Source organism: Capronia coronata (genome assembly GCF_000585585.1).
Source record: "Capronia coronata CBS 617.96 chromosome Unknown acBCG-supercont1.6, whole genome shotgun sequence".
Lineage (NCBI taxonomy): Eukaryota > Fungi > Ascomycota > Eurotiomycetes > Chaetothyriales > Herpotrichiellaceae > Capronia > Capronia coronata.
This window is the reverse complement of record NW_006912898.1, coordinates 1,276,794-1,303,030: the sequence shown is the minus strand read 5'-3', so window position 1 is coordinate 1,303,030 and position 26,237 is coordinate 1,276,794. Positions and strand designations below refer to the sequence as shown.

General features: G+C 52.3%; 8 protein-coding genes across 8 annotated transcripts; 3 read left to right on the top strand and 5 right to left on the bottom strand.

Moving 5' to 3' along the window:
• Nucleotides 1-962: 962 nt before the first annotated feature.
• A1O1_07133 (CMGC/CLK protein kinase) lies at nucleotides 963-3,154 on the bottom strand (the record flags this gene model as incomplete). Its single annotated transcript, XM_007728006.1, has 5 exons — nucleotides 963-1,184; nucleotides 1,238-1,788; nucleotides 1,842-2,189; nucleotides 2,238-2,316; nucleotides 2,366-3,154. The coding sequence occupies 5 exons, from the start codon at nucleotides 3,152-3,154 to the stop codon at nucleotides 963-965; spliced, it is 1,989 nt and encodes a 662-aa protein (XP_007726196.1).
• A 1,753-nt stretch (nucleotides 3,155-4,907) lies between these two features.
• A1O1_07132 (uncharacterized protein) lies at nucleotides 4,908-6,675 on the bottom strand (the record flags this gene model as incomplete). The annotated part of the gene is made up of 2 exons (XM_007728005.1): nucleotides 4,908-5,524; nucleotides 5,574-6,675. The coding sequence occupies 2 exons, from the start codon at nucleotides 6,673-6,675 to the stop codon at nucleotides 4,908-4,910; spliced, it is 1,719 nt and encodes a 572-aa protein (XP_007726195.1).
• A 628-nt stretch (nucleotides 6,676-7,303) lies between these two features.
• A1O1_07131 (endoribonuclease ysh1) lies at nucleotides 7,304-10,233 on the top strand (the record flags this gene model as incomplete). Its single annotated transcript, XM_007728004.1, has 3 exons — nucleotides 7,304-7,456; nucleotides 7,505-7,602; nucleotides 7,920-10,233. 3 exons carry the CDS (start codon nucleotides 7,304-7,306, stop codon nucleotides 10,231-10,233), a joined length of 2,565 nt encoding a protein of 854 aa, XP_007726194.1.
• Nucleotides 10,234-11,416: 1,183 nt separating this feature from the next.
• A1O1_07130 (uncharacterized protein) lies at nucleotides 11,417-13,225 on the bottom strand (the record flags this gene model as incomplete). Its single annotated transcript, XM_007728003.1, has 1 exon — nucleotides 11,417-13,225. One exon carries the CDS (start codon nucleotides 13,223-13,225, stop codon nucleotides 11,417-11,419), a length of 1,809 nt encoding a protein of 602 aa, XP_007726193.1.
• Nucleotides 13,226-14,091: 866 nt separating this feature from the next.
• A1O1_07129 (C4-hydroxylase) lies at nucleotides 14,092-15,423 on the bottom strand (the record flags this gene model as incomplete). Its single annotated transcript, XM_007728002.1, has 1 exon — nucleotides 14,092-15,423. The coding sequence occupies one exon, from the start codon at nucleotides 15,421-15,423 to the stop codon at nucleotides 14,092-14,094; it is 1,332 nt and encodes a 443-aa protein (XP_007726192.1).
• A 725-nt stretch (nucleotides 15,424-16,148) lies between these two features.
• On the top strand, nucleotides 16,149-16,876 carry A1O1_07128 (uncharacterized protein; the record flags this gene model as incomplete). Its single annotated transcript, XM_007728001.1, has 4 exons — nucleotides 16,149-16,163; nucleotides 16,249-16,360; nucleotides 16,413-16,565; nucleotides 16,632-16,876. 4 exons carry the CDS (start codon nucleotides 16,149-16,151, stop codon nucleotides 16,874-16,876), a joined length of 525 nt encoding a protein of 174 aa, XP_007726191.1.
• A 798-nt stretch (nucleotides 16,877-17,674) lies between these two features.
• On the top strand, nucleotides 17,675-19,432 carry A1O1_07127 (uncharacterized protein; the record flags this gene model as incomplete). Its single annotated transcript, XM_007728000.1, has 1 exon — nucleotides 17,675-19,432. The coding sequence occupies one exon, from the start codon at nucleotides 17,675-17,677 to the stop codon at nucleotides 19,430-19,432; it is 1,758 nt and encodes a 585-aa protein (XP_007726190.1).
• An 830-nt stretch (nucleotides 19,433-20,262) lies between these two features.
• Nucleotides 20,263-25,042, bottom strand: A1O1_07126 (uncharacterized protein; the record flags this gene model as incomplete). Its single annotated transcript, XM_007727999.1, has 2 exons — nucleotides 20,263-24,811; nucleotides 25,011-25,042. 2 exons carry the CDS (start codon nucleotides 25,040-25,042, stop codon nucleotides 20,263-20,265), a joined length of 4,581 nt encoding a protein of 1,526 aa, XP_007726189.1.
• Nucleotides 25,043-26,237: the final 1,195 nt, after the last annotated feature.

Here is a 26,237-nt window from a genome sequence, read left to right as displayed (position 1 = left end):
TCTCCGGCTCCTCCACACTTGCACAGCACCCCGTTCTCTGGTTGTCTCTCTCTCCCCCTCTCCCTCACTATGCATCTCCTCTTTCCTATGGTTCGTGGCCAACTGCACCGCCAGCCGGCCTAGGGCTAGCAGCACAGCAGGGACAGATATACATCCACAGCTCGTGAACCAAACCGGGGAAAGAATCGTAGTAGGGCTCAATGTACAGTGACACTTGCGCCACATGGACCTAGGCATACTCCATCCGTACTCCATAGCTAGAGATACCTGTCATCTTCAATACATCTCTCCAGTCATGAACATAAAGCATTGCAAACCTCTACTGGCACTCAAGCGCCGACACAACATGAGAGATTCGTGTACAGCGTATATAGACGTCAACAGTTACTGATCATGTTCAATTCAATGTCCATACTTTCTGTCTCTTCGACTAATGGTAAATGTAAGGCTTCCCCGATCTACTCTACTTTCTTCCCTCTCCTCCCAAACAATCCATGTAGCAAGACAGTGACTCTATGGTACACCAGGCATCTCTGTAGGCAGTAACGCGCCTGTGTATCGTGGTAGAAGCACGAAACCACTTCTCGTCTTGCATCGTCATGTCTAACACTGCTCACAGTTGGCTCGCTTGCTCTAGCCTCATCTCCGTCTCAACGTTTGCCCTTTTGAGAAAGACATCTCCTGCATACCTCCTACCATTGGCCCCTCACAGCTGATTCGCCTTCAACAAGCTGGACAAAGAAGAGAAGGCTCATCAGATTTCCAACCAGGCGCTGGTTGTCTCGGGCTTTCCCCATCTCTGCGCCCACCGGGACGCGTTTCCAAATCAATCGTTACTTTCATTCGTCGCTCAAGGGCTTTTGTTCATGTACAACCCGGGCCGCCATTGCACTGAAGCAGTGGTCCTAACATGAAGTCGTTTTGAGGCATCGATGTGAACCATCTGTAAGCTGCGGGTTCTGTCACACCCGTGGTCGCTTAGCATCTGGTCCAATACTAGTAGCATTGGCACGTTCCTCGCGTATTCGTATCGCTTCTGTCCCGTCGTCGACCAATGTCTCCTTGAACCAGGGGTGCTTCAACGCTTCCTTTGCCGTGATTCTCTGCTTTGGGTCATATACAAAGATCTTCCTCAGCAGATCGAGCAGCTGCCGGTTGAAAGACGTGTTGGCGGGAATAAATTCCTGCATATCTGTCAGTGCGCTGTAACTCGGTTGAAGCCAGAGTTGGAACTTACATGGAGTTGCTTCATAGCCTTGACGTATTTCCGGGATGCCTTGGAGGTTTCGTTGTTGGGATAATCCAATTTTCCGCGGTTGAAGAACTTGGCGGCAGGATTCGCGTTGGCGCCACGACCTCCAGCACATACGGCCTTCACCAATTTAGGATCGATCTTTCCATTACACACAGCCTCCATCATGGCAAGGTGTTCGAGGTTGTCGTGCGTCTGGAACAGAGCATCGCCTGTGAAGAACTCCACGATGATACACCCTATGCTCCAGATGTCACAAGGGAAACTCCAACCAAGCTGAAGGATGATCTCAGGGGCTCTGTAATGCCGAGTCGACACCACCGAGGAGTGATACTCGTCGTCAAAAGTAGCCGAGCCGAAATCGATGAGCCGGATTTCACTATCAAGGAGGACCCTTCTCTGTCGAGCAGTCCGGGACGTTGTGTGCGAAGATGATGGTATCGTCCGGTTATAGGTGAAAGTCTGATAGGCGTTATGCACCAGGAGGATGTTCTCAGGTTTCAGATCGGTATGAATCAAATTCAAATCGTGGAGGACTAAACAATGGTCAGGATGACAGCGAACACCCAGACAAGTACGAACAACTTACAGGCAACACTGGTGAACAATTGTCGTGCAAAGCTCTGGATTTGAGAACTCGGGAAAGGTACAAAGCCGTTGCCTTTGAGAAAGTCGAAGACGCTTTGCCCCAGAAGGTCGGTGACAATGCAAATGTGGTTCCTGAAGTCGAATGAATCACGTAGGTGAATGCATTTGTTTCGGTTGTTCTTGTCGTTCAGGGCAAGCGTCGAGAGAACTCTTAACTCGATGCGGGATGCATCACGATACTTCTGGACCGATCTGATGATCTTGACGGCACATTTCGTCTTCTTCCTCTTGTCGTAGGCTTCGACAACCTTGCCAAATGTTCCTTGACCAAGAAGCTTGATGATGTCATCTGAGAAATGTCAGAACTGTCCTGATCCTAATACATTGAGAGTCTTACATCGATCTGTGAGTGGCGTCTGAGGTGTCACAATATAGTGACCATCGTCGTCGTCCACCTTTTGGTGCTTGTGCAGATTCTATATATCGTTAGCCAAAGAAGTCACACCAAAAATTTGGTAGACTTACATCACGAATGACAGGAACGTGGACATCTGCAGCCTTTCGCAGAGGCTTCGAAGGTGGGATGTAGTCTGCAAAGGCATCCGCAGTCTCCTGTTGTTTTCGTTTGGCTTGTGCTCGGGTTTCTTTCTGTGGCTGTACCCTCTTCCGTTTCTGGCCTATTCTCAAGTCTTCGTAACTGTTGCTTGCAGTATTGCTGCCATAGGATTCAAGGGACGTCGGGGCCGTCACGGTCTGCAGGGACGTGGTCCTATCACCCGAGTGATAAGAGGCCGATGATGACGACGCGCCGAATTTTGCCGGGTGTGTGGAATATGTCGGACTGTCTGTGTATTCAACTTCGTAGCCTTGATCAACTTTTCTTTTCCTGCCGGCATTCGAGGGATAGGTCGCGGTGTCTGTATTATGCTGCCGGGTGGACGAGTCAGCCGGAGGTTGAGGTTCTGGCGAATCGTCGTCGATAACAATAATCTCCTTCGGAACGCCATTCTTGTAAAATTCATTCCAGTCCGGATGTCGTTTATTGCTATCGGCCACGCTGGAGGCCGACTGAGAAGGAGCCATGGATGACATGTTCGAAGGCGGTCGGTACGAGCCTGGGGACTGCTGAGGTTGTGGATATTGAGCGGTAGCCGGGTAGGAATGGTACGATGTGGTCAGCCGTTGCGGTGCAGGCATCGTCGTTGTTCCTGCGGGGTATGTGCGACTAGATGGTGAATATGGATTCTGGTGAGCATAACCATATTGTGAATGATGTGCTGGTAAGAGGGTGGTCGCTATCGAAGGTGTAGACATTTTGTCCCCAGAGAAGCCCTGATTGTGGAGAACGAGGTCCAACTACGTGGATCGTTGCCGAACGCCGGCCGCATGCGAGAGCACAGGAAGTCGGTTCTCGTGTAGGTCCGACGTGGATGTGAGGTGCGAGTAGGATTCGTCAGAGAGGAGGAGAGGGAGGAGAGTCGAAGAACTGCGGTAGCAGCTGAGAAGGCCCGAGTCGGCTGTCGTTGGAAGAGACTCGAGGTGAAGGAAATGTGGAACGCCAAACCTGACGGAGGACGATGCCTCTACTGGCGCAGTTCCTCAATCATGATTCGTCTGGGCGGACTTGTAGGGCGGTGAGAGAAGGAAAAGGATCACGGTCTGAGAAGAATAGATTTTGGCACAGACAGGCGGACTTGGAAGAAACAGATGGATGATGTGATGTCGGGCGATGGCGAGGTTCGAAGTCGCAGCGCAGTTACAGGTAGTGAGTGGGTGAGTGGGTGAGTAGTAGGATAGTAGGGTCTTGTCGTGTTTGACAAGCGTGTGGTAGGTGTGAGAGAGCATTATTCACTCTGTCATTCCGCCATTTACGCTCTCACACACGCTCTACTTGCACTGGGGAAGTTCAGGTTGCCCTGGGTCGCTAAGTGGCGGATGAAAACATCATCCTGTAACAATCGAAAGGCACCTCACACACTGGCAGTGCTTGGGCAGCGCCCGCAGCCGAAAGTTACGGTTAATTCATTCTAATGACCGCCGCGAATGTTCGGTTGATGGCTTCCAAGGTGTGAACTCCGCCAGTCCCCCAACGTCAAACTGGTCCTTCTGCGTAATTGCCATCGTCACATCGTTATGACGATTTCTCCTCCCTGCACCGTTCCATCTCCAGGCTTCTTACCCAGATACCATACCTGGTAGGGTAGGTCGTTCTATTGCTGAAATCTCTTTTCGTTTGAAAGCCTTCACAGGGCTAATAAGGCGGCCCCCGGGGCACAACAATACACGCGCTTCTGCTCTCTACGACCTCCGAACTGGTGGCGTGGAGCCACTCGCTCCTCCCGCGAATCATGAAGTGTCAGGGTCCGTATCCGTCCTGCGTCGCCCACCACCCTGACGTGCCTCCATTGTGTGGCCCGTGGTCTGCGTCCCGTAGGCGCTGTTACTATTGCCCTGCCCTGCATCACTCAGTATGCCAGGTTCTTCCTACAATGTCGAATGAGTGCAGGGAGTCCTCTATCTCTACCTCATGTAGGAAATACCGTACCTCTGTTGCTGTTGGAAGCACTCCTAGCCCATCGTGAGATCACTGTCAGTCTCACTCTTTTCTGCTGGGCCCTGACGCCTCTCCGCCACCCGCCGCGCCCTGGGGCTTAAAAGGCTCTCCAGTACCGTGGCAGCTCGACCAAGAGGGGGCAACAGCCGACAGCGATAACACCCGAATGGTACACTGAAAGGACCGGACGCTACAGAAAACTTGCTGGGATAGTAATGACGGTAGTATCAACAGCAATGCCTAATATAATGGCGATATAGTAGGACAAGGATACGTGGATTCTGATGCGAAGTCTGCATGCTCTCGGTAGTCCAGCCAAAAAGGCCTGTTCTCCTTTCACCTATTCCGGCCCTTAATACGGGGCGGGAAATGTAATGCCAGGAAAATCTCGTTTTGAGCCCTTGTATGGTACAAAATTCATGCTTTGCTGTGCTCATGGGCAACGACGCGCCCAGGACCTTTCGCCCATCCGACTGACCGGCGATATCTAAGGTAGAAAATGCATTTCAAGAATCAATTTCCTGCTGAGCTAGTCCCTCGCACATAAGTCCGCGAGGATCGAGCATCGCTTTCCAGCACAAGCAACACATCCCGAGGCTGAATTTTCACCTCTTTGTCCTCGTCCCAATGACCGAACCGGGTCTCCTTGGAGACTGCCCGCGTACGGTCTGGCGCAGGAGTGCCAGCAACTGATGTTGAACCTGATGCCGCAGGCCGCCCCGAAGTCCCTGCCGGACTTGCTGCTCCGCCTTTACCTGCATTCATCCAGTCGTATGTTCTCGACTTCTTGTTTCCAAACCGACTTCCAAGCATGCTGGACACCGCCATCCGGGCTGCCTCGTTCGCAGATTTGTGTTGCTGCTGTTCGGAGAATTTCGACTCTGCCAATTTCCTCTCTTTCTTCGTCGTCTTCTTTTCCGATTCGAGGGCAGCTACCAGATTTGCGTCTGGTGTGGGATCGCCTCCTGGCGTCGCTTCCGCTTGTGCAGATGCACGTCGTTTTGCACGTTTCTGTCGCCGAGCCCCCTCAGTCGAGCGCTCCAAGTGCGAAACCTTGTCCAGAAAAGATACCACCGGTGCAGGTCCTCCCTCACCAGGCGTCGACTCGCTGTTTGCTTGCGAGTGAGTACCTATGACCAAAAGTGAGTATGAAATTATAGGGAAGATCGGGATACTCACGCTTTAGACTGGAGCCGCCAGACGGACTGGACGCCCCCTCAGGCGCATCAATCGCGGGTTTGCTAACGACGGCAATGTCTTGCCATCCATCAGGGACTTTTCCTTTCGAATGTTGTTGCCGCTCCTGTGCCATTCTCGCCGCTGCGTTGACCAGGCCGGTCATGCGCGCCTTTGTAGCCAGACTGATGACTTTCATGATGTCCGAGAGTCTTTCACCCTTCTGACCGGTATCGAGAATGGCTTGCCCCCTGTCAATGACGCGAGAAGCCCCTTCCAGGCCATTGACTCGGACCGTAGGTGGCGGCGCATGCTTCTGCGTGTTCACCAGTACACCAGACTGCGGATCAATCAGATGTTCCGTGATGCTGATATTTCGAATTCTCTCGTTCAGCGCTCCGCCCAGCAGAAACAAATCCCAGAGCGGGTGTTGGCTATGCCTAGATGCTTCCCAGTCCGCACGTGCCTCCTCTCTTTGTTTACTTTCCTCCGCGGTCGGTTGGTATTCTTGAGGTTGACTCGGACCATCGATCTGATCTCTCTGCACATTTGGGGTTCCTCCACTTGACCCAGGCCGAGAGAACGAATTGTTTTGATAGTCAAAATTCGCGCTCTGCGACTGCAGCGGGGTTTGTGGCGTAGAGCCCCCATAATAGTCCGGCCTGACTAACATTCTGGCTTCCTCTTCGATGTTGATTCCCGTACCCGACAATATATCTTCGTAGTTCCGGTCTTCTGCTTTATCACTCGGTCGCTGGGGAGGTGGCATCAAGCCTGTCCGGGGAGCAGGAGGTGTAGGGCCATTGATGATCGGCGCATTCGCGGTTGGTGTCATCGGCTGCGCGTTCGGCGTCGAGGGATAACTCTGCATCGGGAATGGAGATTGGACGTCAGGAGACAGTCTCGGTCTTTTCGCAGCTGGCGGCTGAGTGTATTGCTGAGGCGAGAACTGTTGAGGTGAAGGTGACGAATAGTTCAGAGCCATAGGCGGGGACTGAGGTCCAAGTGAGTTTGGTCGGCCATTAGGTACTGGGAAGTCTCGCTGGAAAGAAGCCTGCGATTGAGGAAGAGGAGGTCGCGAAGGCGGTGGCTGTGACTGAGCCATCGTGTTCGAGGTGGTCATAGTAGATGTCTTGTAAAGCAGGACGACCGGGCTGTTTGTCTTGCCCTTTGCGTTCCGAGTGAGCGTAGTCTGACGCCCAGCCCCCTTCTTGTCCCTAGCATGCCTGATCACGACGTTGCGACATCCGGACAGGTGAATGATACGTGGAATTCCTCATGCAGTAATACAATTAAGAATAGTTGGTGGTGGATGTGATGGGTCACTCACGCCTTTGGTCTCAAAGCGCAGCCTGCCTTCCACATCGCTTGCACTAGAATCTGCATCACGTGATCGTAGCGGCCTTGGCTATAACTAGTACTACTCAACTGCGACTGCGAGACTCTTTACGAGACCAGCATTCCTCCGCACGGCCTTGTCGTCAAGTTGGATGTAATTGCTTCTCGCTATCAATTTTGCTCATCTGGGCTTATGAGCCTTCCCCCTTTTCCTCTCAATCCTCCTTCGTTCACTAGACTCAGAGTTCGATACAAATCACCAAATACCACACCCTACCCAGTGAGACATCGGCTTTGACGACCTTCCTCGTGTGCCCCTGTATCCCTTGCGCAACTAGAGTATTCAAATGTTGAGACAGTCTTTGCAAGCGCACCTTCGGTAGCCACGGTGCATCATGGCGACGAAACGAAAGGCTGCGGCCATGGCTTCAGCTGCAGAAGATGACCCTGTCGACCCCTCAGACGAGCTTGTATTCATTGGACTGGGCGGTTGTCAAGAGGTCGGGCGATCATGTCATATCCTCCAGTACAAGGGAAAGACTGTTATGGTAAGAGAAAGCGATTGATTCCGCAAGTCAGGGTTGACCAGGGTGCAGCTCGATGCTGGTATGCATACAGGCCGAGAAGGCATGTCCGCAATGCCATATTTTGACGATTTCGACCTCAGTACTGTCGACATACTTTTGATCAGCCAGTAGGTGAATGTTTCCTTGTCAGAGCGTGTTTTTCCTAGGCCAGAGTTTGGAGTCAAGCCCCGTGGTATTTCAAACGGCGCTGTTTGGCATTGCCTTGATCAGGATGCGATTCTGTGGCTTGTGAACCAGAATGGCCATCGTCAGGGGCATACACCTTTGGTATTTATAGCAGACATCAATACAATTGTGTTCAGCCATATTCCTTCCATCTCCCGCTCCTAGTCTTTGTTCCTTTGAATTCGACACCCAAGCATGCTACGCAATGATCGAGTCCCTTGTCCTCTGGAACCAGTCGCTAATATCACGCGTCTTACAGTTTCCACCTCGACCATGCGGCAGCCTTGCCTTATGTGCTTGCGAAGACAGATTTCAAAGGTCGGGTCTTCATGACGCACCCGACCAAAGCAATCTACAAATGGCTCATTCAAGACTCGGTCAGAGTGAGCAACACCTCCTCAACCTCCGATCAGCGGACCTCGCTCTATACCGAAGCAGACCACATATCCACCCTCCCACAGATAGAAACGATCGATTTCTACACCACACACACAGTCTCCGGGGTCCGGATAACACCATACCCAGCCGGCCATGTCCTAGGGGCGGCCATGTTCCTTATCAACATCGCAGGACTCAACCTCTTCTTCACTGCCGACTATTCACGAGAACAAGATCGCCATCTTGTCGCTGCCGAAGTCCCCAATAAGACAACGGTAGGCAAGATTGACCTCCTCATCACGGAATCAACATTTGGAATCTCAAATGCCCCTCCACGAGCTGAAAGAGAGACTGGGCTCCTCAAGTCGATCACAAATATCTTGAATCGTGGCGGCAAAGTGCTCATGCCTGTCTTTGCTCTCGGACGAGCACAAGAACTTCTTCTCATCCTGGAAGACCACTGGTCAAAACATCCTGAACTACAAAAGTATCCCATATACTACACTGGAAATACGGCCCGCAAGTGTATGGTGGTTTACCAAACATACATCAATGCGATGAACGACAACATCAAGCGCATGTTCCGTGAACGTATGGCCGAAGCCGAAGCCGCCGGAAATGCCAAAGGTGTCAGTGCAGGTCCTTGGGATTTCCGATTCGTGCGAAGCCTGCGAAATCTCGATCGGTTCGACGATGTGGGTGGATGTGTGATGTTGGCTTCGCCCGGTATGCTGCAATCTGGGATGTCTCGCGTCCTGCTGGAACGATGGGCTCCGGATCCCCGAAATGGAGTCATCATGACAGGCTACAATGTTGAAGGGACGATGGCTCGGACTATCTTATCGGAACCTGAAATGATCCCAGCAATAATGAGTGGCGGCAACACGGGTGTAGGTCAACCGATGGGTCGCAAGACCAGGGACGACGAGCGAGCTGTCATGATCCCACGACGCTGTACAGTCGAGGAGTTTCAGTTCGCCGCCCATGTCACGGGAGTTGAAAACGTGGACTTCATCGAACAAGTCGCGGCACCACATGTTATCTTGGTGCACGGAGAACGATCACAAGCCGCACGGTTGAGGTCGAGACTGCTTGACTTGAATTCTCGACGAGTAGCAAGCAACCCACACGCCCACCAGACAAAGGTATACAGCCCGGAAAACGGGGCGGAGGTCAAAATCCCTTTCAGAAAGGACAAAGTGGCCAAGGTCGTGGGAAAGCTCGCTCAAATCCCGCCACCGACATCCACCGACCCGGACGACAGCCGAGTTGTTAGCGGCGTCCTCGTGCAGAACGGCTTCAAGCTCAGTCTGATGGCGCCCGAAGATTTACGAGAATATGCCGGCTTGACCACGACCACCATTCTGTGTCGACAGCACATCACTCTTGCTGCTGCTGGAATCGATCTCATCCGCTGGGCTCTTGAGGGAACATTCGGTAGTATCGAGGAAGTCGGTCCAGTCAAACACGAAGCGAACGGCAATCCGTCGGGCCCAGGTGAGCTGACGAATGGACAAAACGGCGTCAAGTGGGAAGATGCCGACGAAGAGATCGTGGCTGAGCCACCACGCACATTCCTGATCATGGGCTGCGTCACTCTAAAATGGTCTGGCCGCGACAAACAGATCGAACTGGAATGGGAGGGCAACACTATGAACGACGGGATTGCCGATGCTGTTATGGCCGTGCTGATGACCGTCGAGAGCAGCCCGGCGGCGGTCAAGTATTCTTCGACCAAGTCTTCTCATACACACGAGGATACCGAAAAGAAGACGATGCCACACAACCAGCACACAGGCCTTACACCCCAAGACCGGTTCGTCAGGCTTTGCATGTTTCTCGAGGAGCAGTTCGGTGACACCATCACACCGATCGAGAAGCCCAGGTTGCAATATCAGGCAGACATTAAAGCGGTGACCGAGAACGGAGAGACCAAGAAGGAAGAAGATCCGTCGGAAGACGAAGATGACATTGAAGCCGCCGACGCCGCGGAGCGTGCACGGCTGGCGGCCTTGGGTATTCCGGTTCCTGGCCTGGAGATCCGATTTGACAAGCACATCGCAAAGCTTTGGCTAGAAAACCTGGACGTTGAATGTGCCAACGCCGTTCTCAGAGATCGGGTCAAAGCCGTGGTGGAGAGGGCCGTGGAAACCATTGCGCCGTTATGGACGGTTCGCGAGCCGTCGAGAATCTGACCAAAAGCGGAGCATAAGGAGCCCACGCACAGAACAATTGCGATCGATCAAAAGACATGGAGAGACTGAGACAGAGCTCAAAGGGTGGACCTCGAGCGTTGCAGCTCTAGCCTTGGACAGGATGTCTGACGATGTGAACATACCTGATTCGGCGCTGTTGGTTGCTATTACCACCGTGGGGAAATGGTTCTACAGCACTGCACACCGTTAGTGGGTCGCTGCCCACAAACCAGCGTCGAAGATGAAGGATGGACGATTGAGGATGGAATATGTGGACAAGGCTGGTAAAAGACAAGCAGCGACTCAATGATCTGATGTCAAGATGTCAAAGACCACAAGTACTCCAGTCGTACAGAACAATCGGATCTCTACTGGCTTCAATCACCCCCCATGCAATGGTTTCCGCTTGCCGGGTCTATGTTTCCATCTTCCGGTAGAGGCCGCGAGCGTGAGTGAGGATGGAGAGCGCCTCTACTACTACCCTGGCACTTACGGTTACGAGATAGCGAGCGTCTTGCGTGTCACTCGATAAGAGCAGACAGATAACGTATCATGCCAAACAATCATCTTACCCGGTCAATATGAAAACTACTGTGCTCACCGGTTCTCAACCCACGGCTCCGGTGTCTTCCCCAGCCTTGCGAACATCCAATTACCATACTGACGTGAGGGACACGACGGAGATGTAGTAGACTCTGCTTCAGGATAGACGGGAGACTGGAAAAGGGTCTGAGAGCCGAACAAACTACAGTACGGGCAACAGATGATTGTACAGAGTACTAGTATATAAGACGGCTTCTTCGGCGGCTGGGACAAGTGTTGCAAGGCGAAGGTATTGAATTGAATTGAATTGATCAGTGAAATGTTATTTCCTCCTTCCTCCTAAGTATTGCACTCCAGTACGAGCATGCCGTGCCATGGTCTAAATTCATCAAGTAATGATATCTATTTGGCTCAAACGACGTGGACGATGGAGATGAGAATGCAGAGGGAAGATGGAAACAAATATAAATCGTTGTATTAGCAGCCTCGTTTTCTCTTCAACTTTCACCTTCATTTGGCGAAGACATAGACTACCATTATTTCACGTGATCACTGCTTGTAACGAGCAATTCTCTTTCTTATTGCTCACATCTGAACTTGTAGGAACATTTACTGTCTATCCAGCTTTCACTGATCTCGCCTACTTCCCTTCGACATAAAACCAACCCAGATCTTCCCGATACACCATCCCACTCGCATACATTCCGCCCCAGATAGTGCTGACAGTCGTACTAGACACAGAAGCGTTGGGGGCCTTGTATATAGGAACGGCCTCCACCTTAGTTTCGTCTGCAAGATTTGTCGGGTTTGGTGAAGGCCGAGCACACGAGTCGGGAATCGGTGTTTGAACAGTGTACATGTCCGATTCAGATCCGTAGATACTATTGCACAAGTCTAGACCACCGTAGGGTCTGTTCGATGTTTGATTCATTTTCAAAGGCTGGCCGGCCTGGAAGGGTGTCGGATCAAGAAGGTTCACATAAGTATCTGCTGGACAAGGTTGTTTCTGGCCATCGCGGTGACGAGGGATAGAGGCACTGATCGAGTGTCGCGGTAGTTGGTACGTTGACACTCCCGGGTCCTGATGTGACTGCTTCCCTCTGGGTTTGGTTGGAGGATGTGACGTCGCCGTTGACGGAAAAACGGTGGACGAGCTCTCCATTGGAGGCATTATCTCCCATGACTCCCGAGACCCAGCTGGCAGCATAGAAGGTTGAGGAAACTTCTTAGTTCGCGAGGCGGTTGACTGTGTTTGTGGCTGCGGTCGCTTCCATGCTTGCCGAGGAGGCACGTAGACATCCTCTGCGGGTCTGAGGCCGTGAGCAGACACCTCGTCGGTGCCTCCTAGACCGTCGGAAGTGACTGCCGGTGCCGGCGCGTTGACGTTGCCGTTGACGATAGTGTCGATGCTGTAGAAGGACTCTTGGGCGAGTTGTCGACGAGGTTGTGGGTACGGGCTGGCACCTTTCGTGGCCGGGTCTGCCGATATCGAATGTGAATGTGAATGTGAAGCAGTGACAGTGATATCTTCCGGCTGAGACAGAGAATGTCGGTTTGGGAGGACCGATAGGATCGACTTGCTTCTCAAAGAGGCGTAAGCATTGATGATATCGAGCTCCGCCTGATCAGCATCATCCATGTCGTCTTCTTCTTCGTCTTCGTCTCCTGCATCAACATCAACGCCTCTCTGTCGTATATTCTTCTCCCCATCAACTCCACCCTTCGGGTCTGCCTTGGCCAACTTCTTGAACGTCTTCTTTCTGAGAGCATGGATCTTAGTTCTGCGCCGCATCAAGCGCAACGCTTCCACCTCATTCTGCGCAATGAGTACATCGACATCAATCTTCTGGCCCGTCTTGTCCATGAGATGCTGCACCAGAATATCGACCCACGCATGCACCCACACCAGGAGTCTTGGATCGCCATGCTTGGCCAGCAATTTGCTCGTCGCCCGCGACCGAACTGCGCATCGAAGATCCAACAAGACCTCCAAATCGCTGGTGATGTGAGAGACAATACATGCCTCGCATTGGTCCTGCTGGTACCGCCATCTCAAGTCGCGCGTCGAAGCCAAGAAGGTCATTTCATATTCCGCTGGCGGGAGCCACAGGGCATGCAACGACCTCAGTCTTGTCACGCGGCTGAGCTGCTCACGGTCCAGCAGTTCGCCTTTCCAGACGAGGTTGTTGAGCCGCTCGCCGACCTCGAGCTGCATATGTTGCAATACCACTTGGACCGCGGAAAAGTCCAGGTTCTTGTGTATCTTGCAGAGGTGTCCTAGCGGAGGGAGGAGCATTCGTTCCAGCCGACTGGGGCGGAGTAGGGATGGGAGCGCTTTGGCATCTTTGCTGATGCGTTTGGAGCGGACTGCTGCGCTTTCGTCGGGTCGGAACTGTAGGATGCTGGCTAATGCTGCAACATGCTTGTTGGGGATGTCTAGCAGATGCATCTTGGTTAGCAGGGCTGGGGAGGGATAAGGAAGTCGGTCGTAAGATCAGACTTACCTACCTACGTATTGTTGCTGTTGGCGATCAACTGGTTGCGAGAACTAAGGCTGAAGGAAAGTCTTCTCTGTCCTTGGTCCTTGGTCTTTGGTCTTTGGTCTTTGGTCTTTGGTCTTTGGTCTTTGGTCTTTGGTCTTTGATCTGATGGGTTGGAGTTTGGTAAAGAGGTCGTCAAGATGGAATATGTATATTCGTTTCTGCTACCTGCTTCCTACTTCACTGGCCTGGGACAACCTGCACAATGCGAAGCAGGCAGTGTCCTTTGTTGACGACAGGCGCACAAAGAAACATATCGGCATTTTTGCACTATAGTCAGGCAGTGGCTGTCGAAGGGTCGAAATCGATAACCGACAATGAATGACAAAGAACCTTTCCTCAGGTGGTCAATGGTTCGGTCTGTTACAAGTCAACTGGAGATGTATCGGTTTTTGATATCACGTCAACAGAGGTTGAGGAACACCATGGACCGGCTGACTAGGTTCGTGTGGGACATGAACAACAGGAATACTGTCAGAGGATATGGCAAAGCAGAGCACAACAAAGGGGAGAAGTCGTCGTGGAAGCCAAAAGAAGATGACAAGTTGGGGTAGGAATGCATGATATAACACTCCATAGCCTTGGTACCTGACCATTCTTCACACATTACCCATGATTCGCAAACGGGTGAATACAAGGCACATGAGCCTTTCCTGAACTCCCTTGAACCGTCCAACATACACCCGAGTTCTGCCTCGAACCCAAACCCAATGCCGTAGAAAGCTCCATGGAAAAAAGACACAACAGTCGAAACAACCGCTCTTATACAACATCATCAGTGTACACCATCGGCATGCAGAATTGTAGGGCTTCTGTTGTGCAGACTCCCCGCAACACGATCCGAGATCGACATGGCATCAAAACCACTCTTGCGTCTCGTGTTCCGTCTCAATGATTGCCTGGCCTCTTGTTCTTCCCTTGCTTCCTCCTTGAGAATTCTAGCTCCGCCGTTCTCTTTGTCTTCAAGGACCTGCCTCTGACTTGCGCTGGCTTGCTTTTTCGCCTGACCTAGGTCGATCGTAGGGGAATTTACGACGGACGCTTGGGCTGCTGCGGCGGCAGTATCGGCATCGACTTTCTTCTGTGCGGAGATCCTATCGCGCTCATAGCGGGCAGACACATCTCCTCCGGCCCAGGCTGTCCCAAGGAGACGATCCCAGAAGGTGAAGAAAGGTTGGGAGAAATTGGTTTTGATCCCCCAACTCTGGTGGTGCACATCATGATAAGTAGCATTGTTCGACGTGACATGCTGGAGCGGATCCCATGGGAAGGCGTAGCCGCAGTGGTCATCAACGGTTTTGATCGTTGAACAGGTAAAGAACCACATGCCCTGTCGCACGGTCATCCCTGAAACGAGATATGCCACTCCGGTACCCAACGTGTCAAGCATGAAGCCTTCCACGGGGTGGTTGTAGAGGGCTCCGAATGCGTAAGGCACGTACAAACGGTGGTGCCGAGAATGGAGAGTGGTGTACAGGAACCTGTTCATGTGCATGGCTCGGTGCAGGAAGTATTGCCATGTGTCGACAATGAGTGTTGCAACAAAGAATTGCAAGAACGGGATGGCGGCCCAATAGATCAGCTTCGCTGTTGCGAGTTCCCACGGCGCAAACGATGGCGTCGGGTAGCGCCCTCCAGCCAGGAGACCGGCCAGTTGAGGATATTTTGTTGACAGCTTTTGCGCAAACGACAAGGCATCAATGCCGACGACCGTGAGTGATTTTGGTATGTAATCTTCTGCCAGACGTAGCCGCTGAGCCCACACCCCAACATCGTAATCTTCCTTGCCGACTGTCTCGATAGGATCAAAAGAAGCGACCACTAACCCGAATGCCGTCTGAATGATTTGCTGTAGAATCACATCCCTGACGACCTCATATCTTGTAACATGGTTGCGTTTGAGCACTTCGGCCGGAGTGTGTAGTCTGTAATGCGAGCACAGGTCGTATGTGTCGAGCATGTGGAAGAACAGGGAGACCACCCAATACGCGACAATGGGAGCCAGTAGTTGTAAGACGGCATCGGATATGCCAGGTATCATAGGCGGACGCGGGGTTAAGGAGTAGGGAGGAAGAGGAGGGAGGTCTGTAAACGTGGAATTCGACATCGTGTCGACCATGCGGCGTATAGACGTTGAAGAACGGTGATACAGTCTCGAGGAGAATAGTATACAGTCAATGTCGGGGGACTCGGAGTGGTGTTGAAAGGAGCGGCTGAGGCGAATGGTTGGCTCGGGGTGGACGGCAATAGAAGGGTCAGGTCATCAGGTACGGAGAAGCGAAGTAGAAGAAGACATATGAGAATGAAAGGGAAAGGAACCAGGTTGTATTAATCTCAATGAACGCAGAAACAAAAAGGGTGGAGAGACAGATACAAGAAGTTGGAGGTGGATTGACGGTTTGATTGATCGTGATGATGAGCGAGATACAGAGGGAGCAGCGTGGTAAGTGGATTTGCCACCATGAGGCTTTAATTCCCGATTACGGTGACGCTAAAAAGTTATGCGACAGCTATACGAGAATACGAGGGACATTCGCAGACTAGATTCACGTGACTGCGCAGCACAAACTCATCATAGATCACGTGAGTCAAGGCTTGGTCGAGTTCGAGATACCCAAAGTCACGTGTCCGCAGCTGAGCTCCGCAGGGCAAAAGTTCTCGAACAATTGCAACGGTGGAATTTTTGGCTTCTCCCCCACCGACCAGAGCCACATTTCTGCCTCCAGTCTTTCCTCTTGACTGCGCCTTTCCCCCTTCCACGTCTTTTTTTGTGGTCGATCAGCTATTCTTTCTATTGCTCCGTCTGAAACTCCGTTCAGCAGGCTTTCCAAAATGATCATCTACAGAGTATGTGAACCTCGACTTTGCGCGTCCCAAAACAGGGGTACCACCCCGCCTTCCGCGACACGGGCGACTGACAATTTGATCATAGGACATCATCAGCGGCGACGAGATCGTCTCGGATGCCACCAAGATCATCGATGCCGGTAACGGACTGTGGGAAATTGACGGCCGCATGATCAAGAAGGGTGCCGAGAACTTCGGTTTGTTCACTCCCCTTGCGCTTCGTGGTCTGTGTACTAAGTAATTTGCTAGTTCTCGAGGGTGCCAACCCTTCAGCCGAAGAGGAGGAGGAGGGCGGTGACGAGGGCGGTGACAACCAAGCGGTCCTCGATCTTGCAGACTCTTTCCGCTGGTCAAAGTTGGAGGGCGGTATGAGCAAGAAGGCGTACCAGAGTGAACTCAAGAGTATGTCACAACCACAACATTACAGTTTTGGATGGAGCATCGAACTGACTTTATGTCCCCTACTAGAATACATGAAGGCCCTTACAGAGAAACTGAAGGAGAGGGGTACCCCAGAGGAAGACATCAAGAAGTTCCAGTCTGAGGCCCCGGCTGCTGCTAAGAAGATCCTTAGCAACTGGGAAAACTACGACATCTACCAAGGCGAATCGATGGCGGGGAACGGCATGTACGTGCTGATTGATTTCCGCGAGGACGGTATGACCCCCTATGCGACTGTCTGGAAATGGGGTTTGGAGGAATACAAGGTGTAAGCGGAACGTCCGTTTGGATTGGATGCGAAGTGACAGCAGAATCCATCGACATGACTTGACGAAACACAGATGATGCACAGCGACGTAGTCGAGCATATCAGGAAGAATAGAAAAGTGCATGTTGCGCGGTAGCCAAACAATTTCAAGATGGAGATTGCCTTAGATTTCCACATCCGAGTCCGTCATTTCCTGGATCAGCAGAGAAGCATTTGTTATTGGGGAATGCCCGCCGACCCAGTATACAATTGTAGTTCGTGAAGAATGCCATCGTTCTGGTCATTTGGGGACGAGTGGTTGACAGAAGCTGAGACCAACCAGGAAAGAGATTCCTCACAGCGACCGAGCCAATTGTGGGCAATGTTTCCGACTCCATCCACCGTAGTCTGTATAGTAGGATGTTGGGAACCCCCGCAACATCATAGCAAATGGGCAGGTGAATATGGTGGAGGACACGGCGATATGCAACGTAGAGAAAAAAGAGGTGAGACAAATACAGAACCAGAGACGGAGCTGGAGCTGGAGCTGGAGATGGAGCTGGAGACGCAGTGGCAGTGCGGCGCAGCCAGGCATCGTCGTTTGTTGTTTCAAGTTCTTGGTTCTTGGTTCTTGGTTGTCATTCCATCGGCCAATGCCTCAACTTCCTTCTTCTTCCCGAACACTGCAAGACTGCGCGCCGCTCCCATGCGGCTTCCTCGCGTTCACTATTGACGAGGGTGTCCTTCGTCCCTCATTGAACTGTCCTGGGTTTTGTGCTGATGCCATCACCATCATCTTATATTGAGTCACTTTCCACCCAGCATGGCACATTCTTTGCGTAATATATTGATTTTGGCCACTGTTATTCCTGCTGTTCTCACCATACCCACCACCGACTCCTCCTCTCCCACGTCTCTCCGTCCCAGAGCGATTCGTCCCCAGCCAGAGCGGGCAACAGGTCTCTTCCGAAGACTCCGAAATGCCCTGATTGAAAGAATATGGTCAATACCAGACACATGCCATACACACAAACTCTCTCCTGCTCCCTCCGCGAGCCGGGCTCCAGAGAACTTCCGCGCTCGTTACGGAGGCGATGTGGTGCTACGATTCCAAGTCAACACCGAAGATGAGGCAAAGGCACTGTCAGAGGCAGTCAACATATTGTATCTGGACATCTGGGAGGCGACGACCAAGTGGGTGGACATCAGAATAGCCAACGATGTGGTGCCTTCATTCATTGGCCTGCTTCCCGCTTCACTGCGCGACTCATATACTCCGTTGATGCACGATCTAGCTCGAGCAGTGTACGAAACATATCCAGAATCATCCCCAGCCGAGGAGACCTCTCTGACACCCGGTCTTACGACTTTGCATGACTGGCGGGCAGGCAGAGGCACGCCAGAGGATTTGTTCTTTCAAGACTACCAGCCTCTTTCCGTGCTATATCCGTGGCTACGACTGATTGCCTCAATGTTTCCAAGCCATGCCTCGTTGATCAGCCTTGGGCTGTCCGCTGAAGGTCGAGATATTCCAGCCCTACGAGTTGGCGCCCGACCAGACAACGTCCCAAACGATTCAGACAAGTCGAGGCCGACGTTGTTGATTGTGGGCGGTAGTCATTCAAGAGAATGGATTTCAGTCTCCACCACAGCCTACATCGCTTACAATCTCGTCACTCGTTACGGCCAGCCTCACTCTCCATACGTGACGAAGTTATTGGATCATTTCGACGTGGTCTTTGTGCCGGTGCTCAACCCAGACGGCTATGAGTATACTTGGACGACCGATCGACTGTGGCGCAAGAACCGGCAACCAACCTCTCTTCCCTTCTGCCCGGGTGTCGACCTCGGCCGATCATTCCCGTTCGGCTGGGACGGTTTCGGCGATACGGACAACCCCTGTAGTGACAGTTATGCTGGACCGGCGCCATTGGCGGCCACCGAGGCTCAAATCCTGTACGATTGGGCACGCAATGAGACGGAGCACAACAACGTTACCTTTGTGTCGTTCCTGGACTTGCACTCTTACTCGCAACAAGTCCTGTATCCCTACAGTTATACTTGTGACGTGGATCCCCCGAACCTGGAAGACCTGGAAGAAGTTGCTTTTGGACTGGCCAAATCATTCCGCTTAACCAACGGGCATTACTATGGAGCGGAGAGCGCCTGTCAAGGAGGGATTTCGTTCCAAGACCAGACCAAGAAGACCAGTGTTCAGGCCGAGGCGCAAGGCGGCTCAGCCTTGGACTATTTCTACCACGATCTGCACGTGAAGCTCTCTTTCCAGATCAAGCTCCGAGATACTGGGAATTACGGCTTCTTGCTGCCAAGATCCCACATTGTGCCTACAGGCGACGAAGCTTACGAGGCCGTGGTGGGGTTGGGACGGTGGTTGTTGGGAGACCATGGCATTGAGAGCATTGATGACCGGGATTCGGTTTGGGGCGTCGAGATTGCTACCTCGGGCTCGCAGGATACGGAGGTCGCACATGAAGAGGACAAGACATCTTCTGCGGCCGAAAATGATGAAAGCTTTTACGATGACTCGGATTTTGAACTGCGGAGAAGAAGAAGGCGTTGATCTTGCGAGCACAGGGAAAACAACATGCCACGATGGCGGCATCAAAATTTGAGCTACTCCCGCAATGATTGCGGCGTTGCTCTGCCATCAATAGTCCGACGACCACGCTTGTGTTGGATTCAGGGGAGTATTGGAACAAAACTTGGACTCTGGATCATATCCGGGTCTGCAACACTGTAACACTGTAACACTGTGTATACCAATGTATGCGAAATATGATTCTTGCATGGTCATGCTGGTCATCGTCTGTGCCTTGACCTAGGCTGTAATCGCCCAATCCGTTCGTTCATCCTTCCACTCCCTTTCCTCCGACCTTGAAATGTCTCATCAGACGTAGACAGTTTCGGTCGAAGCAAGGCCAATTGATAGGATAGACAGCTCAACCTAGTAGTAGGTAGTCCTTGAGAACGAGAAGCGGGAGACTCCCGCAGTACGGGACCGCAGACAAGACAATCCACCCGCCACGCATTGTTTCAGGAGGACCTGCCAGGTATGATGACTACCTTATCTCTCTGGTCATACCCACAGGTACAGCGAGTGCTAAGTACAGTGGTCCATCCACGGCTCAGCCAAGAAAGCGCCCGTTTCGCGCACTATACATTGCAGAAGAAACAGAAAATGTCGACAAGCAAACGCCCCATAAACTCCATCGCTGTGCATTGTACAGTCTGGTGCTGTGCACGCAGCAATGTGAAACATGCAAGAAATCCGCATTTGTAGGATTCCTTCCATTTGGCAAAATAAAACCGGCCAGCACCTTTTGTCCCTCCGAGCTCCGGATAAGATGAAGCATAGGGAATTCCGTGCAAAGCTTTTACTGCGAGCGGCTCTTACGCACCCGCGTTCTTGTTCTCTTCCATAGACTTGGCGAGATCTGCAGCCATTTCTGGAGTCTTGACTTTGAAGACCCAGCGGACCAGATTGCCCTTGTAAATAAGAGCACCTTTGACAGCGCCGCTTTTGCTGGATTCGGCCTTCTCGTATGTGACGCCTTCAATGAGGTGGGAGTTGATAAGGATGTTAGCGTTAGGCTCCACTCGAAAGACCACACGAGTCTTGCCGGTGTCCTTGTTCTTCAGGACTCGCATTTGGCCCACGCCCATTGAGTTCCAGTCGTTGACCTTCAACTTTGTGCCTTGCGCCGTTTCTGGATTGACAAACATCAGAGCCTTTGATCGGCCCTCCCAAATGCAACTTTCATTCTCTTCGCCGGCTCGCGACTCCATCAATGATGTGGCTTGGGGGTCCTCGGGTGTCTCATCAGTTTCATTGGTTGCAACCGACTCGTTATCGGTCACACCAGGCGAGGTAGCACGGGATGAACCTGCTGAGCTAGTCACAGATCCTCCTCCTAGATGTGAGATGGCGCCCAGGAAACCCGGGGCCGGGTTCGAGGCTGGAACCCCAAACTGAAACCCTACTTGGTTGGGTGTCTCGGTAGCTTTGGGTTCGGTGGAAGCGGTACCGAATAGTGAACCAAACGGCTTCGGTGCAGAGGAATCTTTGTCGCCAGGAGATGCAGCCGTAAATTGAAATGTTGGAGCAGTTTGGTTCTTCTCGCCGTTCGCAAATGAAATGGGGGCACCTGCTTTCCAGGTGTTGTCGGTTCCAGCGGGCGATGTGAGAATTGACTTGGCCAGACTGCCGTTCTTCTCTGCATTGCTAGGTGTGCTGGGCCTTGAACCAAAAAGACCCTCCCCAGGAACCGGCCCACCTTTGGTCAGTCCGCCAGCAAAGATGGAAGCACCCGGTGTGGGAGTAGATGTGGTGTTCGGTGCAGTAGGGGTGAAATTGAATGAAGCCTTGGGAGGCTTGAATGCTGACGTCGCAGCTCCCGTGGCTGGTGTGATTGGTGAGAAAGTAGGGGCCTCTGGGGTGGATTTGCCAATATGCGAACCCCAAACAGCAGGCGGAAACGAAGAATTTTTAGCTGACTGCAAGATGGGGTTGGAATCGGCGGCTGACTCTTTCTGTTCTCCGTTGGTAATCGTGTCGGCCGGTTTGCTGGGATTGGGCTCGATGCGGTCGAATAAGCTTTTGCCGGCGTTCGCGTTCCTTCGAGATCGGTCTAAGGCCGCTTGAAAGTCATTATCGTCGCCATCTTCGTCTTCATCAGTGTCCTCAATATTCTCGCCATTTTGGTGATCAGATTCGCCCTGTTCCTCGCTGCCATTGCTGCTCTCCGAGCCGTCTTCGTCACCTCCTTCATCTCCATACTTAGTGGATTTGTTGGAGTCATCGCTATCCTCGTCTTCTTCATCATCTCCTTGTTGAGAATGATCACCACTTGTCTCTGCATAGTTGAATGCGGCAAAAGGATTGGCAGATGCAGTTTTGGTGAAACCCGAGAAGCCAGACTTACTAGACTCTGGCTTCTGCGCGCCTCCGGACATTGACCCAAAGTCGAACGATGGCTTCGACGGCGACTTGTTCTCAGCTCCAAACGGCAGAGGTGTCGATGCTGATGTGTCTCTAACTCCGAAGTTTGGAGTGAACCCGCCCTTTGAAACCGCCTCAATCTTCGCCCTCTTTGCACGCATCTCCTCTTCAGCCTGTTTGCGAAACGTCTCTTCGTCATCTTCATCAGAATCAAAATCTTCGGCTTTCCGCTTCTCAATCAGACTCTGCTCGAATTTCTCCGCATTTTCTTTTGCCTTCTGTCCAAAGGCGTTCATAAAGTTGTTGTTACCTCCCCCAAACTTCGGAACTTCAAAAGTTGGCTTCTTCGGAGGCGAGTTTGTCGGAGTGGTCGAAGGTGGTGGCGTTGTAGACCGAGGTGGCAGGGAGAAAGGGTTGAGGGTTTGGCCGTCTGGTTGAGGGCGCTCGGCGGCAGAACTTGGGTCTGCTTCAGGAATCATCCCACCAAGTCGCGCAGTCGTGTTTGATGAGCCTGCATCCTGAGAAGCAGTATTAGAGGTAGAGGAAGGGCCAAAAGCCGATTTTTGAGGCGTAATCCCGGCACCAAAAACAGGCGTAGGCTGAGACTTTGAGGGACCTTGTTGATCATTGTTTGAGCGTGTCCGCTTGTTCTGCAAAGGTTCCTCGTCATCAACATCGAGACGGTCACCTTTGCGCTTCGTACCTGCGACGTTCCGCGTGTACAACCCCAAAGAAGCGCCGATGCTGTCACGAGCCGCAACATAGTGCCGGATGATGTTGTCGAAGTCATAAGAACGAGGGTCTAAATCCTCGAGCTTTCTTTTAAGTCCGGCATTCAACGAGTGCAGACGGTAGTTGCGATCGTACTCTCGATAGCGCTCAGCATCCAAATGGCTGGGGATGAAAGGCGGCGCTTTGGTATAGACAGGACGTTTCACAGGCTCTGAAGCTGCAGAAGCGGACTGATCAAGGCCATGACCGGTAACCTGAGACTGATTGTTTGAGCTCGATTGGAACAGCTTTGGCGTTTCGTTCGATGGCTTGCTCGGCGTAGCCTTTTGTGCAGTCAGAGCGTCCTGGGTCTCTGACTGCTTTCCGATCCCAAATAGAGTGGGAGTGCTCGATGCTTGAGTAGCGGCAGGCTCGGTACGTTTGTTACTCGAGGTCGGACCAGTTTTCGGTACTGTTGAGAAAAGATTCGACGCAGAACCTTGCTGTTGGTTGCCGACGCCGGCGGCGGCATCCTTGACGGGGGAAAACAAACCACCGCTTGAAGCAGGCTTGGATTGTGCCGGGAAACCGAATAACGCCGGTCTAGCTGAACTGCTGGTGCCTTCGAACTGAGCGTTATTCTGGTCAGCTTGTCCCACTGACTGGCCAGCAGTTGAGGCATTCTGGGCTTCAACATGATCAGTGGAGCTTTCAGACTTGGATCCAAAGAAAACGCTGGAGGAATTCGTCTCGGACGCCTTCCCTTCTGAAGCGCCGGCCGACTGTGCTGACTGTTGACCCGTTGCACCTATAGAAAACGGCGACTTCGTAGCTGGAGCAAAATCCGCCTCTCCGGAATTTGATGCTGATGATGTTTGGCTGGTGGAACCGAAACCGAATGATGGCTTTGGTCCGGGAGTAGTTTGCGTGGTAGCACTGGACTCGGATGAAGGCGGTGCGGGGGTTGTGGCGCCAAAGGTGAATGTTGCCTTTGGGGCTGGTGATTCTGAGGACGCTGTGGTCGTACTGGAGGTTTCTGCTGGTTGGCTTGTTGCGCCGAAGCCGAACGACGGCTTCGATACCGGGGCGATTGGCGGAGTATCAGAACCAGCAAATAAATTAGAGAAAGGATTGGAGGGAGCTTTTGCACTTGAGTCAGACGACGTGGGCGCAAAGGATTTTGTTGGCGACGCGCTTCGCTGCTCAGGCTCGGCTGCAGGTTGTTGGATGCTTGCGGAATTGCCAAACGATGAAGTTGTGGAGTTGGGCTCAGCGCTCTTGGGTACACCAAAGCCACCGAAAGGATTGCTCTGAGTTGGCGCAGGTTGATTTTGTCCAAAAGAAAACGGCGGTGAGGTGGTTGAGGATGCAAATGCCGTTTTTGGAGCCTGGCCGTTGGCGTTGTTTCCAGCGCCGAAAATATTGCTGCTGCTTGTGGTAGCTGAGCCAGAGCCGGTAAAAGTGGTGCCCGAGGCTTGCCCTTGAAGAGTGGTAGGAGTCTGGCCAAACGCGAACTTCGGTGGCTCCGTGGTCGCATGGGTTCCATTTCCTTGCCCGCCTCCAAAAGCGGGAAGAGGACTCTGAGGGACCGTGGTGCTCTGGCCAAAACCGAAGCTTGGTGCAGAGGTCGAGACAGCGGCAGTGCTTGTATTCTGGCCGAATGTGAATGATGATGGTGCACTCTGTGGTGTGGAAGCCGCCTGACCAAACCCACCAAACGTAGGTTGAGTATTTGAAGGCTGGCCGAACGGGTTGCTTGATGTTTGCGAATCCTCCGGCTTGGAGACGCGACCGAATAAGCCTGCACCAGCTCCGCCGGTGGATGCAGTGCCATTCTGGGCTGTGCCGAAAGCGAAAGATCCATTTGCCTGTTGTTGCGCGGGCTGGCCAAAAGTGAATGCCGACCCCATATTGTTACTTGTGCTGGTGTTATTTGATCCAAACGCGGTCCCAAACGCAGGCTTCTTTTGAGGCGACTCCATAGAGACGTCCTGTTGTTGGGTGTTCATTCCACCTCCTGTACCATTCACTGACGCGAAGGGGTTCGGGGTGGAGGATGGCGCGCCGAAGTTGAAGGTGCTCGACTGCGGAGGTTGGAAGTTGAAACCACTGTTGGTACTGGAGGTATCTTGAGGGAAGGACTGGCTTCCGCCAAAAGTGATACCGCCGTTGAGGTTAGAAAAGGTCGGTTGGGAGGTGGGTTTTCCGAAAGTATTCGTGCTACCAGAACCCAAGGAAGTGCTTTGTGAAGGGCGATTGGCATTGAGCCTGCCTTTAGGCGTCGCAATCCTAGGCCCAGGTTAACATCATTCCGTTTAGCTAGCAAACAATGATTCGAAAGGGTAAAGAAGTTGACAGCTGGTGGCATCATCTCTATGACCAGGGTAGGGCACAATGCCTTCACCCTAAGATTATTCATTCCAAGAGGACAACAACAAGACAAGCGGCCTGCGAACGAACAGAACTGGCAAAGACGATTTGCACCTACTTTCGCCTGGCAAGCTGCGCGGCTGTAGACATTTTGGAATTCTCCTCTCCGGGATTTGCGTTGGCTGTCGAACCGTGTTCCTTCGTGATGTATTCTTCTGCTCCACGTTTTGGCATGTCACTGGAGGCCTCGGGATGGCCGAGGGGAAACGGGGGAGGAAGTTAGCGATCGAGGCGTGTGTACCATCGAGGCGGGCACGTTTGAGGGATGGCAGGTTCTGATGGAGATCGGGCAGGGCGATGCGTGCGAATCCTAGCGCTGGTGAGGGTGAATTCTAGGACTGATGGTGCAGGGCAATGGTGATGAGATCGGCTCAGCAGCGCTGTTGTTGAACCGGCTGCGTTGACACCCAAAAAGATTCGAGTCCAGCAGGCGAGGCCTTGGCAGCAGTCCAAGTCACGTGTGCCAGTGTTTGGGGAGCCGAACCAAGTATTTACTGTCCAAGCTCACCAGAAGCTCTATTCAATTCCAACGTCACCTCATGCGAGTCAACACCTTACCTTTCGCCCACAATCCGTGGTGGCTCTAAGAGAGAAAAGAGAGATTCAGAACCTGTTCGTGCTGAGAATGATTTGGGCTTGATGAGATTTTATCTTTGGGCTGATCCTCCTTGTTTCAGTGACTACTGCCTGGTTCTACTTCACAACCTTTGTTTCTCAAAGCATCATTCAAGAGGTTGCTGTATCGACAGTGATCCTCTCTTAGGATGTTTGACTAGCAGTGAAGTTGAGATACCTCGGTGATATCGTCCACTTACTGAGAAATCACGCCACACACAGTACGCTCAGGGCACAAGTTCCAATTATGCCCAATTCACAGCATGCAATGGTGCTTTTTTCGCCAGGATCGCGCATTGAACTTCCTGACTGGCTTGGAAGTGCTTTGTAATTACAAAGAACTCCAGGTAGTATTGCTAGTATACTAGGTCCCTTCGTCTGACCGGAAGCCCTGCAGTCCGGTAATGCTTTGCGGTATCTTGCCATTATCAAAATTTGCGAAGAGCTATACTCATTGTCGTCCAGGATGCCCATTGCAAAGTACAACAAATATGCTATTATCAAAAGTCTACCTTTCCGCCCTAGACAGAGAGGGAAGGCATAGACCAACCCACTGCAAAAGGTGAAACGGGCGAGACGAGGACAGACATGGCCACTGAACAGCGTGCAGACTTATTCAATATTGCCGAAATGCAATCAGTCTGTTGGGTCACAACTAGGTAGGTCGTGC